The sequence below is a fragment of the Nanorana parkeri genome, unplaced genomic scaffold (assembly GCF_000935625.1).
Source record: "Nanorana parkeri isolate BGI_ZX_2015 unplaced genomic scaffold, ASM93562v1 scaffold97, whole genome shotgun sequence".
NCBI lineage: Eukaryota > Metazoa > Chordata > Amphibia > Anura > Dicroglossidae > Nanorana > Nanorana parkeri.
Genome location: NW_017306365.1, coordinates 157,701 through 175,660, shown reverse-complemented (window position 1 = coordinate 175,660; position 17,960 = coordinate 157,701). Strand labels below are relative to the sequence as shown.

Genomic DNA, 17,960 nt, shown 5'->3' with positions numbered 1-17,960 from the left:
CTGATAGCCAAGGCATGTGTAGTGTGCTTGGCCATACTATTACCTTGGTCAGTCATTGGGTAGAATTTTATGTTTTGCATGTTTGTGGGCAGCAAAGCCAGCCAGTTGTGACACTGTAAGCTGATTAGAGGTCAAGACTCAATTAATCCACAGGCACTGACATTTGTTTGACTTCTTATCACTGAGGGTGTCCTTCTCATTGGCAGTCTGCCCATGTCTGCATGGAGGCTGTGCCCGGTTTGTTTTGTTTATTTTCTGTTCTTGTTTTTCGCTTTTCGTGTCTGTGTGCCTGTGCTTGTCCTCCTCTCCCTCCTCCCATTTACCTTTGTCAAGGTGTTACCATCCCAACCTCTCCTGCCCCCTCACTGACCCATGCCACTGCTCACCATGTAGCTGCCACACCAGGAGGCCCTCTTCCATCATCCCCGCGGGATGTCGTGGCCTCTTTGGTGTCCACACGATTCATCAAGCTGACATGGCGTGTACCTGCGGATGCTCATGGAGAAAATCTCACTTACCAAGTCTACTACAGCAAGGAGGGAATGAACAGGTGAGGTTTCTCTTATTTAAAATGCTGCAATAGATTATTTTCCTGTATTTTACATATGGTTACACAGCAGAGATGCCCCACTGCTCATCATTATAGTAATCCTAAGGGAGTCCAACAATAGTGTAATTGTTTTTACTGTTCTTTTGTACTTCCGGCATATCTCTCCTTTTTATACCAAAATGCCACCTCTTGTTTTCCTGTCCATCTAATGTTCTTATTCAGTTACTCTCTAACAAAGTAGCTACTCTCTAACAAAGTAGCTAAAGACTCCCATTTTCTTACCACCTACAAAATAAAATCTGTTTAAGTTTTCGGCAAGATCGATAAAGGGTCAAATCTCCTCAAAGATTTTCCTCTCACTTTCTGGGGTCACTGGGATTATTAATCTCGCCTAATCTATTCAAAATTTAGAAGGATAAAAGTAAGTGTCCCACCTTTATAACTATTTTACAGTAATAGAGCAAGTTTACGTAAAATTTGTGTGACATGCAGTTACTAAACATATGATCTAGCTGTCATTTTAAAGCACATTAGCTTCCTGACACCTGGGATTTCCCCACCCATAATTTACTATAAAAATATGGCCGCAAAAATGCATATTGATCTTTTTTTATGATTGTGTATTTCATTTATACATGTAATGAGTATGCTTTGCTATTTAACTAATGCAGAGAGCGTGTGGAAAACACCAGCCGCCCTGGAGAGTTGCAGGTCACCATTCAAAACCTTCTGCCAGAAACAGTCTATTACTTTCGCGTTGTGGCTCAAAATAACCATGGAACTGGGGAAAGTTCTCCTCCTCTCAAGGTGGAGACACAACCTGAGGGTAAGATGATATGCAAGCACAAATATGCACATGTGGCCCATTGCTTTGGATAGTCTTGCTTGCCAGCCTATTTCTCAGGCTTGCATTTTGGTGTGGTTTACAGCATCTGAAATGCATCAGACGTCTGGCACTGCTATGTAAATTAGCCCTCATTTCTAACGTTTGTTCAGGTTCCTTGATTGGCATATCAATTTAATCTCCTGATATACTGTGCTCTGAACACAGAACCTATTCATTAACCCATAATATGCTTGCCACTGTAATACATGTTCCCATATATCCTCACTTGCCTTTCAGACGCCAAATTTTTCTAGATCCTCCACTCAAACCTCTTCCAGCCTGTTTTTCTGATTTAAAGAGCTTACAGATGTCACAGAACAGTCCCCCCTCTCTGACTATACTACATGACTATGGTGGAAATGCCTCCTCCCCGTGTTTGTTGTGCGGGGGTAAATTGATCAGCTCGGTTGGATTTTTCCCTGCTGCTGTTTCTCTGAGAGTCTGGTGCTGAGGATATCTGCTTACTGTTCCCCATCCCTCTACATATGCAGGCTTGCTCAATGTGAACATGCCATTTTTATTTTTTTTTGTACCACAGAAAGATTGTTCAGTTAGATTTTGTGTGATCCAGCTTCTGAGTCGGTAAAATGAGTAAATAGTTCTATTTAAGAATTTTGACTTATTTATTGTTGGCAGTCTGTTTGCATTTTGGGCTGTATATCCATTCTAAATACTCTTGGCCCCCATTCTCGTCAACGTGTTGCATGTAATTTAGAAACCAGGTTCATTAGTCTTGCCTAGCTAAAGCTCCCGATGTTTTTTTACCAAATCTACTGTAGTGCTACCATAGTTGGGTTATAGGAATAGTGTAATGGATGACAGCTATGCATCACAGACCGACAAAAAATGTATTTTGCTAGTAGTTATGCTAGGGCTGTTCTTCAGGGTTACCTAAGAGACAGTATGTAAATCTAGGCATACAACATCTCTTGCATTACATTAGAGACAAATTCTCAATTTTGTAGTTTGAAAATCTAAGATAACATATTTGGAATTGGAGAGGTTAGACTGCGCATATCTTGGATCCTGGGAAGTTCAGTATACAGTTAAACAGAAAGAGTTCATGTTCATCTCAACATATAATAATAATTATGCATTGTTTGGAGTTTAAATCCGACAGAGTTAAGGAAGAATTACAATTGCAGGCACATTCTTTGTATGAGCTGTCAATAATTGTTCCACTTTTATTAGAAGTGAAGTCATGGCCAGGGTTCAGGTATCCTGATTAAAAGCTACTTCACCTTTTAGAGTCAAACTGTAATCCTTCAGATTAAGTGATCAAGTGCCTTTGTGGCTATATTGAACAGAAACCATCAAACCATGGAGCACTTCAGCACAGTAGAATGGACATGATATATTTTAATACCCTGGACACCCCAAAAGTCCAGGATGGACTCGCAGAGAAGAGCAAATGTTGGCATAAAGTAAGAAATATTAGAAAGTTGGTGCTTTAACATGTTAATATTGAAGGGATTAATCTATTTTGTAGCTGTAATGTGAGATATTCTAGGTTTGTGAACAGAATACACGTCAACCGATAGGTGTGAGCTAAACTCATCATTTAAGCCTATGTGTTAATAACTCATGTCAACACCTATTGATGGTTGACATTCATGTAAACGTGTGTGGGCACTTTTAACTAAAAATGTATGTCAACGTTCATTGACATGCCTTGCTGTGCACATGAGAATGTATTCGTGTTAATCCGGCCTTAAAGTTCCTTGTAGATACTGATGCTTGCATGAGGGTGTTGCTCTGTCATCCAGCATTTTATACATGACTGGTAAATAAGCCTTGTGCCCATCCCTTGTTTTTTATGTATATGGTATTTTTTGGTTTAGTATGTTAAGCACCTGAAAAAGGGCTAGATTACATCCAATACATTGTGCAGTGTACATATGGATATGTGTTTGTACAATAGATCGGATAACCATATATGGAGGACTTGCATTAGTGGACTGAGTTTGTCACTTTTAATGTATGAGCGTTAGTTGGAAACTATAGATATTTTTTAAGGTCAACACTGTTAAGCTGGACATAGAGCCTACGACTTTCGTTGTGCGATGGTTGTAAGATAATTAAAATCTCGTACGATCTGCTCATCTTGGACAGACAGATCGTACTTGCGATCATCGCAAGCCCTCCCCGCTGAGGGGGCTTCCGATTCCAATGCTGGAGGGCAGTGTGCTCTTGCGCACACCGGCCAGTTCGGCATTTGTCTTCCGAGGACGCCACTAACCCACCGGCAGGTTTTCCAGCGTGCCCGGAAGACAAAAGACGTGCGACGGTACAGTAGAAACGGTCGCGCGCCTTCCATACCTGCCGATTATCGTACGATCGCGGGATCACCCGCGATTATCGTACGATAATCGGCATGTGTATGGGCACCTTAAGTCTAAAATGTTGTTGAAAACACTAAACTAGTAATGCAAAACTATGTTTTCTATGTGACCATTTTGCACATTAAAGCCCCATTAAGAACAGACCCGTTGCAAACCCTTTTCCAACAGATGCCAACAGAAGGTAACCCAGAAAATGAATGGGTGTGAATGAAACCATTTCACTCTACTTCATTCTGCTCCGTTACGTTGCGATGAATTAAGTGGAGCATGCACTACCTTTTTTTGAGTGCAACGTAATGGAATGTGTCAAAAATGGAATGGAACTAAATCTAAAAAAATACATAGAAGTTTACCTACTCGGGACATGTTAATCAAAATAAAGGTTGGCAAAAAAGAAAAAAAAACCCAATGGAATTGAAGTCAACGGAGGTTGAAATTGCAAGTAAAGGGGCCTCCATTGACTTGCATTTTAGGTCTGATTTTGGTGTGAATGAGCCCTAAAAGCTGTGTACTCATCATTATACTGGACCTAATATACATTGTGTGCACAATTATTAGGCAAGTTGTATTTTTGAGGATTCATTTCATTATTGAACAACTACAGTGCTCTGTCAATACAAAATGTTAATAAACCACAAACCTGAATGTTTAAGAAAGTAAAAGTGTTGTTCTGGCTTTCTTAGGAGAATATCTGTGTGCACAATTAGGCAACTATAAGGCCCTGTTCACACCAAATGCAGAGCAGATCTGCATACGTTTCTGCAGACGCAGTGCAGAAACGTGGGTTTTGCTGCGTTGATGCGTTCCGGGCCGTTTTTTGTAAAAATGAAATAAGAAAATGTTTAGTTTAAAATCTGCTTTCAGTGCGTTCCAGGGCGTTCACATGCGTTTTGTATGCATTTGCATGCGTTCCAGAGCAGTTCCACAGCAGTTTTTTTGCCTGCTCTGGACCTACTCTGGAATGCTGCGATGTGAACTGGAGCTAAAAATACCATTGGAATACATTGGACGCAGTTTTGCTTCGGTCTGTAACTGCTCTGCTCCTGGAACGCGCTTGTTGTGAACAAGGCCTTAGTGTGCGGGATTATTATGCAACTAAATGGAAAACGAAAATTTTCCCATCTCACTTGTTTATTTTCATCTATTAAAGTGAGAATAATAAACAAACAACTCAAAATTTACAAATAAACACTAGACTTTATAAAAAACTAAATCAGTGACCAATATAGCCCCTCCTTCTTTTCAATAAGTCATGAGCCTTCCATCCATGGAGTCTGTCAATTTCTTAATCTGTTGACGATCAACCTTTTGTGCAGCAGCAACCACGGTCTCCCACTTCGATGCATGCGTTGGAGCATTGTCCTGTATACATATCTTGGGCTTCTTGAAAGATGCAGACTTTTTTTCCTGTACCACTGCTTGAAGAAAGTGTCTTCTAAAAACTGGCAAGAGGTTTGGGAGTTGATTTTGAGTCCATCTTCAACCCGAAAAGTTCCAACTATCTCATCTTTATTAACTGCCCACGAGTACCCCACCTCCACTTTGCTGGCGTCTGAGTTGCAGTGGAGCTCTGTGCCCATTACTGATCCAGCCACGGGCACATCCATCTGGTCGGTCAAGAGTCACTCTCACCTCAATCAGTCCATAAAACCTCTGAAAAATCTGTCTTCAGATATTTCTTAGCCCAGTCTTGACGTTTCAACTTATGTGTCTTGTTCAGTAGTGGTCGGGTTTCAACCTTCCTGACCTTGGCCATGCTTATGAGCACTGAACACCTTGTACTTCTGGGCACTCCAGGTTGCAGTTCTGGAGGAAAATGGGCTTCACGTTGGATTTTTCTCAAATCTTTGGCAGTTAATTTGCATAATTCTTTCTCAACACGTTTCTTGCGACCCTGTTGACTATTTGCAACAAAACTTTTGGTTCTGTGATCATGCCCCAATATATTAGCAATTTCAAGAGTGCTGCATCCCTCTGAAGGACTTTTTACAATGTTTGACTTTTCAGAGTCGGTTAAATCTCTTTTTTTGGCCCATTTTGCTTGAGGAAAAGAAGCTGCCTAATGATACCTTGATATTGGGTGTTGATCGCCTAAGGCCACCCCCTCCCTCATTACTCAAATATCACCTGATATGCTTAAATCGAATAAGCCTTTAAGCTTATACAGCTTTGAGTTGGATAATATGCATAAAAATGGTGATTTGGTCAGAATACTCACCTAATTGTGCACACGCTGCATGGTTAATATAAATGAGAATGCGTGGAAATTCAGTGTAATTACTCTGAATTTAGGTCTAACGTCTTTAATGTTGCCATTGTGCCATAAGAATTGACTACATTTGAATAGTGTTGAGTTTGATAATAGCACATCATGCAGTGTGTGAAGCAGTAACTGTTATCTGCATCTTTTTTTTTAATTACTACATTTAAAAAAAATGTATTTTACAGTTCAAGTCCCCGGTCCTGCACCAAATCTGAAAGCCACATCCATCTCCCCAAGCTCTGTTAGTGTCAGCTGGGAAAAACCACTGTCAGGAAATGGAGAAATACAAAACTACAAGCTCTACTACATGGAGAAAGGTGCAGGAAATGAGCAGGTATGTATTAAGTGTGTATGTGCATATACAGCTTATCTAATGGTGCCTTTTTTACATTTAGAATAGAGTAATACAAAATCTTGAAGTATATGCCTTTTTTATCCCTGTTTAGTACTCGGCTATTGTATGAGTCTGATTATTCTGTGTGTTCACCATCCCCCTTTACATTTGCAGGATATTGATGTGGGAGGGCTTTTGTATACAGTCACTGGACTGAAGAAATACACAGACTATACATTCAGAGTTGTGGCGATTAATAAACATGGGCCAGGAGTGTCAACACAGGATGTCATTGTCAGGACTCTGTCTGATGGTTTGTGTTTACGTTTTCATGACTTTAGATTTGCATCTCTTTTTCTTTGTGCTCTTCCACTCGGCAGTCTTGCCCATAAGCACTACATTTCTCTTTGTCATTTGCTTATATTCCAGTACCCAGTGCGTCTCCTCAGAACCTGACCCTAGAAGTGCGCAGCTCACAGGTAACCCCTGCTTTAGTTCACTCTCATGGTTTTAAGCTGCTCATACATTTCTGCTTTTTTTTAATCAAGTGCCTGCTGTTTATTTCATATATAAAAGTATTGCTGTATGAGGGATTCACTCTGTACCCATAAACCTGTAAATGGTTCTGTTTTAGGACATTAGTCTTGTTTATGGATTATAATCCTTTTATGTTTAAATGGTTAACTCAAGTGGTGCTGTGCATTCATTTAATGCATGGCTCTTCCTGAGAACGCTCAAAGTGCATTTGTAGCTAAAAATGTTGTGTATTATGTTAAAATGGCAGCTGAATATAGTAATGTTTAGGGATGCACCAAAATGATTTTGTTAGACTGAAAACTAAAAATTGTCAGGCCAAAACCAAAAATTGCTTTTTTCCCATTTTAAAAATGTTTTAATCATGTTTTTTAGTTTACTGTTAGGAGCTTTGGGGAAATATCAGGGGTCTAAACAGAACTCTAATATTTGTCTTTTAAAATAGCAGAAGAGATTGAGGACACAGAGTCCTTAATCTCATTTTCTGCAGCCCCTGTTATGAATGAATAGGAAGACTCTAAACTGAGTGCTCCTGTCCATTCATAAACTGTGAAAATATCAGTTACTGTGTTCACAATCATGAATGAACAGGAAGTGATGTATAGCACCTCCTGTTCATTCATAACTGGGGACACATAGTAAGCATACTATAGCCTCAGTTATTTAGAAAACACTCAGTGATCATTTCTGATCGCTGAGTGCTTGTAACCCACGCTCCATCCTGACGTTATTGTACTATAGGCACTTTGCCCGTAGTACCATTTTCGGCTGAAATTTCGGTGCATCCCTAGTAATGTTGTCTACTATGTCTAACTTAGTTAAAACTAGGAATTTTACACTTTTTGCTTTTGGTGGCTAATAATGAAAATTTCTGTTTAAACTGTGAGCAGGAAACAATTATTACAGAGCACTGATATGTTTATAATGGTTTACCTTTTAAATGTTTAGAGCATCCTGGTGCAGTGGCATCCACCTCCTATGGGTACTCAGAATGGACAGATTATAGGCTATAAATTGCGCTACCGCAAAACTGCAAGAAAAACTGAAACTAATGAGATCCTGGTAGACAACCAACTCTCACAAGTTGTTACTGGTGAGTGCTGCCACCTCTCTGTTTCATCTCTGTTTTCATGTAATGCCTCTGACACTTAATTTTTTTCTCTCCAGGTCTAGAGAAGAACACAGAATACAGTTTTCGTGTTGTGGCCATGACTGTAAATGGGAGCGGACCAGCCACTGACTGGGCTGCTACAGACACATTTGAAAATGATCTTGATGGTGAGGGAGCTTGTTTGTGGAGATGTTACCTTAAAAAGGAATGACATGCAAGTTATAGTATTCTGGGTTGTTCCCCTTAAAAGGGGTCAGGAGTGACAGTTCATGCAGTCTGATGGAAGGTGTAAAGTTGGGAGGCAGGTTTTGCACCAGTTATGCCACAGTGGGGAATATCAGGGTTGCGATGGGCTTTATATCTGTTCAAATCTGGTGCATACGTTTCTCAACATTTAGGTTGTGTTCACAGTGTTTACCTCTTCTTTTTTTTGGGCTGTCGTACAGGATTGGTTGTGATGCAATTTTGTGTGATATTTTATTGTGCATTGCTGTGCAGCTGTTGTATTGAAAGTCCTAGTTGGAATACTCCCTTATATTGTGTTTTTGTTTCCTTAGAGTCTCGTGTTCCTGACATGCCGAGCTCACTTCATGTGCGTCCATTGGTAACCAGCATTGTTGTTAGCTGGACTCCCCCAGAAAATCAGCATCAGGTGGTTGTCCGTGGATACGCTATTGGTTATGGACTTGGAAGTCCTCATGCCCAAACAGTTCGCGTTGACCATAAGCAGCGTTACTACACCATTGAAAATCTGGGTAAAGTATCATGTGCTGCACGTATTCTCTATTGCATATTTTGTCTTCTACATGCAAACTGTAAACTAGGCCACCACAAATTGATCCTTCATGCTTAAGGTTTAACTATAGCGAAGTGCCTCCTTTAAGTTAGTAAATGCTTTTTTATTCAGCTATTGATCACTTGCTGACCAGAGTGTTAAACCCCCCTTCCTGTCCAGACCATTTTTCAGTATTCAGCACTGCGGTACTTTGACATTTATTCGGTCATGCAACGCTGTAATGAAATTAATTTCATACCATTTTTTGGGGACAGATAGAGCTTTCTTTTGGTGTTATTTAATTACCACTGGGGTTTTAATTTTTTACTATTTAACAAAAAAAAGGACCAAACATTTTAAAGAAAAAAAAAACAACTGGCAGACCTCTGAATACTTGTATTTAAACAGCCATCGCCGGCTGTTTAAATTTTTTGTAGTTTTCCCACTCTTGTGTGGGGATGGGAAAGGACGTATTAAAACGCCCACCCGCATCTACAAGGCTCCCGTCAGCCCGTTTATGTATGGATGCTGGACGGGAGGTGGTTACATACCTGGTAATCTCGATAGTCCATTGGCATTCCGTCTGCTGGGTGGCAATACTTCATATTTCGACCTGCAGTAAAGTCAATGCAGCATTGTCTGCCTTTGCAGCTGTGTTTTTATGTAAGCTGAGAAGGACTAAGATATTGGGGTTGTTGGCCTGGTAGTCAGCGCAGGACTGGTATTAAGCAGAGCATGCTGCGTCTGAAGGAAGTTATACAGGGGGCACCTTCTTAGATCCTTCTCTTGGTACTGGTGAAATCAACACCCCAGCAGCCCTGGTTTGACATCATGGGCCCAAGAGGAGAATTTCTACACTTGTACAGAAGGTAAATAGAAAAAAATAACTGCAAGTTGGGCCATATTCAAGGGGAGAGGACTTTGCAGTCTCAAAAAATATTTGGCCAGAAAAAAGATGACTAAGTTTTAATGCCGTGTCCACATGTATAGCAGCATTGAGAAGTTAGTCTGGAATAGGTTGTCCTCTGTTATAACAGTGCCATCGTGTGGACACACTTTTCTTTTCCTTCATTAGGTTTATCTAATGAACTTAGGCAGTAACATCCATATAGAACATGTGCTTTCTGTACATCTCTCTGATAAGAGTACTCAAATACTTATTTTGTTTTAATATAATTGAAATAGAAGGACTGTAGTGTTAAGAGAATCCCAGAGAAGTCTTCATATAGTTATTTACATTTGCAAAGTGGGAAAACATAAGTTGTTTTCATGGGATTAAGGGGGACATGTAAACCTCCTTCTTTTTAAAAGGCTTTTGACAGAAAGAATGCTAAGCATTTAATGCAGTAATCTTAGATTGTGTGGTACTGTTGGGTGTGAATAGTGAGTACCCTTGTTAGAAACTTACTTTTAATTTAGGCTGCTTTTCTGTCCTATAGAAATACCGGATAAACCAAGTAGAAGCTGGAAATTGGGAAAAAATATGTGATTTAAAAGGGTTTTTTTTTTAGGCACAGGTTTAGGACACAGAGCAAAAAACCTAAGCTGGGTTCACATGGAGAGTATTCTGGCTGATTCAGAAGGAATGGGACGAAATTTGATCTATCGGTGGCCCTGTCCTCATTACAAAAGTCGAATCATTAGATCATCTTTTGTCAGAGGGAAATTTGTCGGCTAAACTGCTCTTGCAGCCAATCAGCTTCAAGCACTGTTTGGGTATTCTGACAGCAGCTGGTGCCACTGTTAGTATACAATGTACATAGCAGGAGATTTGTTCATGCATACTGTTGGCACTCATGGAGGAATTTCTTTTTTTCTTTTTTTTTTTTGCTTAGCCTCATTTTACTCTCTCTAGCCTATTTCACCTCCACTTGTACACTTTCCCTTGAAAGTGGCAGTTTCTCTTAATGCTGACCCTGTACTTTACAATTTGATTGTAGAATCTGCTTTACATATACCAGCAAGGATTGGATACAAATGAATGGAATGTTTAGGCAGACTCTCGCATTACATACGTTAAATATAAAGGGAATTGGACAGATAATGTTTGTTTTATATGTTAAATTTCTTTTCAAAGAAACCATTTTATTTGTAAGCTCTACCTTACGGTTTTGTTAATCAAATAACATTTCCTGCTGATTCTTTAAATGCAGTTTTTTGTTTTTGTGACCCATGTAATGTCCCATTGGCTTTCCATATTGATGATTATATTTTAAGATATAAACCTTTGGTTGAAACTGTTGGTCCTTTCTTTGCAGACCCTAGTTCACACTATGTCATCTCCCTGAAGGCTTTCAACAATATGGGGGAAGGCATTCCTTTATATGAAAGTGCTGTGACCCGACAACACACAGGTAATTTTCATAATTCATATGTGTTCTGCTCTATTTTTAGGGCAACGAGAAGATATAAATCTCAGAATAGTTGTAGTTTGCTAATACTAACAATTTCTCTTCTTTCTCTCTCTCCCTTTTCTTCTCTTACTTTAACTATTAAACCTTTTCTTTGCTTTGTGTTTATTTTATTACATGCCTGGGGGCTCGCTGTGCGTAATGTATTTCCTGCATATTTCTCTATCATTTTGTGTTCTATATTCCATATGTTTCCATCCATTTCATCATTTTTTGTTTTGGCTAATTTACGCATGTGTTTTCACAATCTGTGACCTAGACACTTCTGAAGTTGATGTTTATGTTGTTCATGCCTCATACACACCAGTTCCAGAGCCCAGTCCCATGTTGCCCCCTGTGGGGGTCCAAGCCACCATCCTGAGCAGTGACACAGTGCGACTCACCTGGGCGGACAATTCTCTCCCTAAGAACCAGAAGATCACAGATGCACGTTACTACACTGCAAGATGGAAGACCAACATTCCAGCTAACACAAAGTACAAGGTGAGATGCTGATGAACCAAGTGTAATAAATTTGGAACAAGCACTCTGTATGTGAAAAATAAATGAAGCGCATGAATAATATGTTAGGATTAACATATTTATTTTTTTTTGCTGTTACTTCTCCACCTTTTCAGATGGCCAACAGTACAACACTCGGCTATTTGGTCACTGGCCTAAAACCAAACACCCTTTATGAATTCTCGGTTATGGTTACTAAAGGTCGACGGGCAAGTACATGGAGCATGACTGCCCATGGCACTACCTTTGAATCAGGTATCTTTTTTTTTTTTCTTTTTAAACTATACCATAGAACTTTGCCCAGTTTTATGCAAAGTATCAATATACTATATTTGATTTTCTAGTGCCCTCCTCACCTCCTAAAGATGTGACTGTTATAAGCAAAGAAGGCAAGCCACGCACTATTATTGTGAACTGGCAACCTCCATCAGAAGCCAATGGCAAAATTACAGGTGACGTGGCAATAATGAACTGAGGTTTTTTCCCCCTTTTCTTCCCATTTTGTTTACATGTTTGCAATATATAGGCACACACTAGAACAGGGCTGGTTTAGTAAAATAGGGTCAGAATTCAGTGTATACCTATCAGAATTTCATTAGAAAAATACAGTTTCATTAAAGCAGAATTCCTTCATAATGTAAGAGGCGGCTCCCTATAAGCCACATACTAATAAAACTATTCTGAAATGTTGTTTGAATACAGCTTGTCTGTCTTTCAGTTTCCTATAAATCCTTTACACAGTAAGACTCAGGCTAAGAGGGGGATAACCATCGATATGAGCCAACCAGGCTTGTTTATTGACGGTATTGTGCAATAAAATGCAATCTAAAAGCAGGAATGTGGAGGAGGAGAAAGCAGAGAGATTACCTCATTGGTGTGCTGCTGCCCTTTTATTGTCTAATCTGTAGCAGAGAGGTGTAGTGCTGTATTCCTTAACGGAGGAAGTGGTGTCATTATCCTGGGTATTTCTGTGACATCATTGTCCATTAAAAGGACTCATTCATTTTAACTTATGGAGTGCTGGTGACCTATTTTCTTCAATATTATCCTGGGTTATACATTATGTGAATCTCGAACACAGCACTCATGCATACACACATTTATTTCTGTTTTAGTGTACATAAAGAGTAGAAAGGTGTTTTGTGTGACTTTATAACTAACTTCCATTGCCCAATATCACTCGTTCACAGCAGCACTAGAGAGAATGACAGGTGCACACCGGCCCGAGCCAGTCTTGCTTCAGCATCAGCAGTTACTCATAGAAGAAACAAAGTCCGGTCACACACCGCAAGCTTCGCTGAAATGTTTATTCATAGCTCAAGTTCAATCATAGAAATTGACTAAGCCCATTATTGGGTGAAACACGTCAGAGTGAAGAGGATCCACGGCAGGACGATGTGTACCTGTGTGCTACAATAACCTTTTCAGAGAAGCTTGCAGTGTTTGATCGGACTTTTTCTGTGGCTTTATGATGCATCAGCTTTAAACACACCGTTGCGTTTCCTCATTTGAATAATAGATATGCTAGCGTAATTTCAAGTGCTTGAAACTTGGTTGATTTTTGCTTTCTGTCCTACAGGCTACATTATATGTTACAGCACAGATGTTCACGCGGATCTCCATGACTGGGTAATAGAGCCAGTTGTTGGGAATCGTTTGACCCACCAAATTCAAGAGCTGACTCTAGATACTCCATATTACTTTAAGCTCCAGGCAAGGAATTCTAAAGGAATGGGCCCCATGTCAGAAGCTGTGCTCTTCCGTACACCAAAAGGTGAACAGGCCTAAAGAATATACTAATCTGCTGCAAATTAATCTATAAACTTATTCCTTTGTAATGTTTAGGAGCTTACTGTATTTTGCATGAATCCCTTGTTTCTGACCTTTTTATAATTCTTTAATGTCCAGAACCAAAGTGGTCAATTCACCCTTGATCCTCACCCCGTACAAATCTATATGCAAGAACAACCCACGTTCCACCAACATTGTCTTTGATCTATAGTCCACATATAACCATATTCACAAAGGTCTCCCCACCCCTAACATATGCCTCCATCCGGAAAAATAAATTTGGTGTCCCTAGCCAATAAGGACTGAAAAGAGATCTGATCTTCCACAGCTAAAATCTGTCAACTCCTGTGCTGTTGAACTTCAGAGTGCTGATGGGATGGTATCTAGTTCTGACATGCATCTCTATACCAGGCTTACTCCCCTGCTTGTTTTAGGGGATGTCAATTCATTGTTTTTTTTATCCATACATGGCAGGACTGCTCTGTAACTAAAAGATCTTGGGCTAAGGTCTGCCAACTTATAGGAATATTATTAGGATGTTCCATTACCCAAAACCTGGCGGAGGCACTCAACAAAAAGCACTGGAATGCTTGACCCCTGAGACCTGTCTAATTACACATGTGTTTATGGTGGTCAAGCTAAAGGTGCCCATACACTGCTCGATTCTCGTACGAGAATCACGGGAAATCCCGCGATCGTACGAGAATCGAGCAGTGTGAACGAAGACGTGCAACCGTTTCTACGATTTTCGGCTGGTTTCGAACGGTGCTCGGGAGACAAATACCGAACGGGCCGGTGTGTGCATATGCACACTGCCCGTTCAGCATTGCCGTCATCGGAAGCCCGCCCCTCAGGGGGGCGGGCTTGCGATGATCGAGAGTACGATCTGCCTGTCCAAGATGGGCAGATCGTACGTTTTTTTAATCACTTTACAACCATCGCAAGACTAAGGTCTTGTGATGGTTGTACAGTGTATGGCCACCTTAACACTGTCAAAAAATGACCATCCATTTTCCTGGGCTCCTTTCCTGAATACATATTTGTATGAAAAATTCACGCTATATTGGACCACTGGGTAACCTACTGTGTGCCTGCAGATTTTGACAGCTCTCTTCTTTCCCTTTGAGTCCTGTAGGCCCCTTCTTTATTTTATTTTTATTGACTGTTGAGGCCCCACCTGCCTCTTACCTGTACCTTCTCCAACTCCCTCCATCTATAACTTGCACTCCAACCCCCCAAGATGTGGGAGCAGAGGGGATGTGGGGGACAGTGGGAGCAGAGGGGATGTGGGGGACAGTGGGAGCAGAGAGTATGTGGGGGAGAGTGGGAACTCAACTGCTCTACTGAGACTCTCCGCTCGGGACATAAGGCTGGCACCTTGGGGCAGAGTGGTAGCACATTGCTGTATAATGTATTGCTGGAATTTGGAGTCCTCTATAGCTGATGCCATTCTGCATTGCTACATAATGTTTTGCTCGAAATTGGAGTCCTCTATAGTTGATGGTATTTTACATTGTTGTGTAATGCACTGTTAAGAGTTGTAGTACTCTATAGCTGATGGTATTATTCTTCAGTGGCAGAACTGCCAGGGTTACAGCGGTTGCAGCTGTGACTGGGTCCTGGGCACTCCACCGCTCCAATCATTAGTCTGTATTGTTTTAGAAAAACTGTCACATGACACAAAAAGAAAAAGGTACCGGTGAGTAGTTGAGGAAAAATACTCGGCCTAGGAAAAATAGTATCTGTGCATCCCTACTCCCGTCCATGCCCGTACCGAGGTACAGACATAGTAATATGGGTGTGAGACAGAGTTAATGGACTGCAAGTGCAGTGCATAGGCAGCTGTATGAGCTATGCCAATGTAATCAAACTCCTGACTGTCCATGGTCACTTCTGAAACATCTAGACCTACTGTCACTAGGGCCAATATTCCAGGTCCTTCTTAGTCCCTGGCTTTAATGGCCTGGTTGTTGAAGCCCAAGTCCTCGGGGACAGAGGCCTCTCCGATGCGGTCATCTACGCTTCTTAAGGCCTAACCTCTCATATGGTCTACAATTGCACCTGGAAGGCATATTTTGCTTGGTTTTAAACTAGGAAATTTCATCAGGGGAAGTTCTGCATGGGATGCATTTTATCCTCCTTCCTGTCCGGCTTGGACCTTGAGTAATGTCAATTCTCTTCCAAAGACCACTTGGGTCCTACCCCTTTGTGCAAGAGGTGGCCCATGTTATTCTGTCTGTATGTGTCTCAGTGACTTTCGTTGGACCTTATTCTGGTTCTGTCGGCCTTCAGAAGCCACACTTTAACTGCTATCCCTTTGCCTTTTACTCACTCACATATTGGCCTTCCTTGTAGCCATTACTTCTGCTAGGCGTGTTTTTGAATTTGACTTCTTTTGAACATTCTAGTGGTTCAAGAATTTAATTCCCTTTGTCCTAATATGTACGATCAAGAAAATAGGATTTCTTTTTTTGTCTTACCTGTAAAATCAGTTTCTTGACATATGTCACAGGAAACAGGACCATCTCTATATTGTGTGATCCACTCTGTACTGCTTGCTATAAAACTGAGGCAGGCTGGGAATAAGAAGGTCATGCAGGGCTGTCTTACAACTTTGATTGATTTGCCAGTGTCCAATCATCTGAAGGTAGCTGCATAATCTAGTGGTTACATTATTATACAGGTTTTGTTAAACGCCAACAGTTTACGCAGCGCTTTACAATATAGGAAAGACCATACAGTACAAGACAAGATGGTAAGAAGGGCCTTGCCTGTGAGAGCTTACAATCTACGAGACTATTTAACTCCCTGTGTCATGTGATCTACTCCAAGAAATTGATTTTACAGGCAAGACATAAATCTTGTTTTAAGTTACATTTCCAATTTGTGTTTTGGCAAAATTGTGCAAGTTCCTTTGCTGCTATGACTCAGTACCCATGGTATGCCTGCTTGGCATCCTGTTTTCAATTGAAGCTTTTATGCTTCTACTATTCAGCATCCCAGTGTGTACAGCTGGCCATACATTATGCAAACTTCAGCTGGTTCTTCAGGAACCGGACGAAATTTGCACAATGGGTGCTGCTGACGGAAATCCTTTCGGCCGGCATTGGAAAGGATGCCAATAGCGGCACGCACTGCAAATTTCGAATGAACGGAGCCGGCAGCCAATGACCTGCTGGCTTTGTTCGGGTATTGTGACAGCAGCCGGTGGCCACTGTTCGAATAAAAGGGAAACGGCGGGGATTCCTCGAACACTCATAAATGTTGATGCAGTCTGTTCTATTTTTTTTTGTTCAACCCGTGGGTTAAGCAAAAAAAAAAAATAGAACAGTATATGCACAGCTTAAGAAAAAGAAAAGCTTCAATGTATTGACAGATTCCCTTTATTGCAATTAAAGTGGAAAGAGCAACAACTGTGGTTTTCAGTGCAATAGGCACTTGAAGGTAACAACTGGGCTTTAGATCTAGGCTTATGACAGGTTCATTTTACTGTTCAAGATCAATCTCACAGCTCATTAAATGTAGACTTGCCATCTATATCAAATTAAAAGCTTTTTCTTTCCCTTTTATTGATCTAGAAAGATGCTCTAACTTACTGATTTTTTTATTTCATGACTCTTATTTTAACTCTCGCTGCCTTTTAACAGATTCTTTTATTAAACTCTTTACTGACCAGTCAAACTTATTTTTTTTATTATGCCTCCCTGTGGCAGAATCGACACCCTACATGCCTAACAACCAAGGTAATCATAATCTCTGTGATGTTAACTTTAAAAGGGGAATTGGGATGGTCGTGTCTAGACCTAGTACCTTTAATGTTTATTCCAAGGAAGAATTAAGCACTTTTAACTGACAGAGGGGCTGTTCAGTGCTTTACAGCTTTCAGCTCATTAATTTCCACATGAGAGCTGAGGGTTGTTTGAAGTGTCAGCCCTTATTAGAGATCTGCATTGCTGAGATGGAGGGGAGGTGCTGCCATAGATACATATTCATTCTAGGAGTATCTGCGGCTGCTCTTCCCTAACAACGAGCCCCTAAGTGCTCCGAGTCTATGGCTCAGACTTCAAGCAACCATCAACTCTCCTGTGGAATTTAATAGGCTGAGCATTGTAAATCACTGAAAAGTCTCACTATGCAAGTGTTAAGAGTTTAACATTTTCCTGAAGATCGTTTTTAATACATCACTTTAAACTTCACATACCATTTGTGATATGATAAAATGTATGTCTTCCAGCATCGGGTGTATCTGGTAAAGGAGGCCGCACTTCAGATCTAGGAAACAATGGTGGCCCGCCACTCGGAGGTAATTATCTTTCAGCTGCTTGTTACATATAGGACTTAAATGGATATATAGGCTTATTTAAAAACAGTTCATGTTATCGTAATTATGACCGCAAGTTAGAAATAGGACAACTTAGTGCACTACTTTTGATGGATGCATGGTTCAGGTAAATATGTAAGA

At 40.6% G+C, this 17,960-nt stretch overlaps 1 protein-coding gene across 11 annotated transcripts in view; it reads left to right on the top strand.

Moving 5' to 3' along the window:
* NEO1 (neogenin 1) overlaps window positions 1–17,960 on the top strand; it is a 144,803-nt gene that overhangs the window by 116,561 nt on the left and 10,282 nt on the right. For 3 of the 11 annotated variants that reach the window (XM_018552790.1, XM_018552783.1, XM_018552782.1), the window contains exons 8-22: window positions 334–550; window positions 1,222–1,376; window positions 6,227–6,375; window positions 6,550–6,688; window positions 6,805–6,854; window positions 7,858–8,002; window positions 8,077–8,187; window positions 8,578–8,775; window positions 11,054–11,149; window positions 11,466–11,689; window positions 11,824–11,962; window positions 12,052–12,159; window positions 13,287–13,481; window positions 17,212–17,241; window positions 17,733–17,801. In XM_018552790.1, the coding sequence (XP_018408292.1) occupies window positions 334–550; window positions 1,222–1,376; window positions 6,227–6,375; window positions 6,550–6,688; window positions 6,805–6,854; window positions 7,858–8,002; window positions 8,077–8,187; window positions 8,578–8,775; window positions 11,054–11,149; window positions 11,466–11,689; window positions 11,824–11,962; window positions 12,052–12,159; window positions 13,287–13,481; window positions 17,212–17,241; window positions 17,733–17,801 (2,025 nt within the window). The remainder of the gene's footprint in view (window positions 1–333; window positions 551–1,221; window positions 1,377–6,226; window positions 6,376–6,549; window positions 6,689–6,804; window positions 6,855–7,857; window positions 8,003–8,076; window positions 8,188–8,577; window positions 8,776–11,053; window positions 11,150–11,465; window positions 11,690–11,823; window positions 11,963–12,051; window positions 12,160–13,286; window positions 13,482–17,211; window positions 17,242–17,732; window positions 17,802–17,960) is intronic. The other 8 variants (XM_018552785.1, XM_018552784.1, XM_018552791.1 and 5 more) reach the window with 7 other exon arrangements.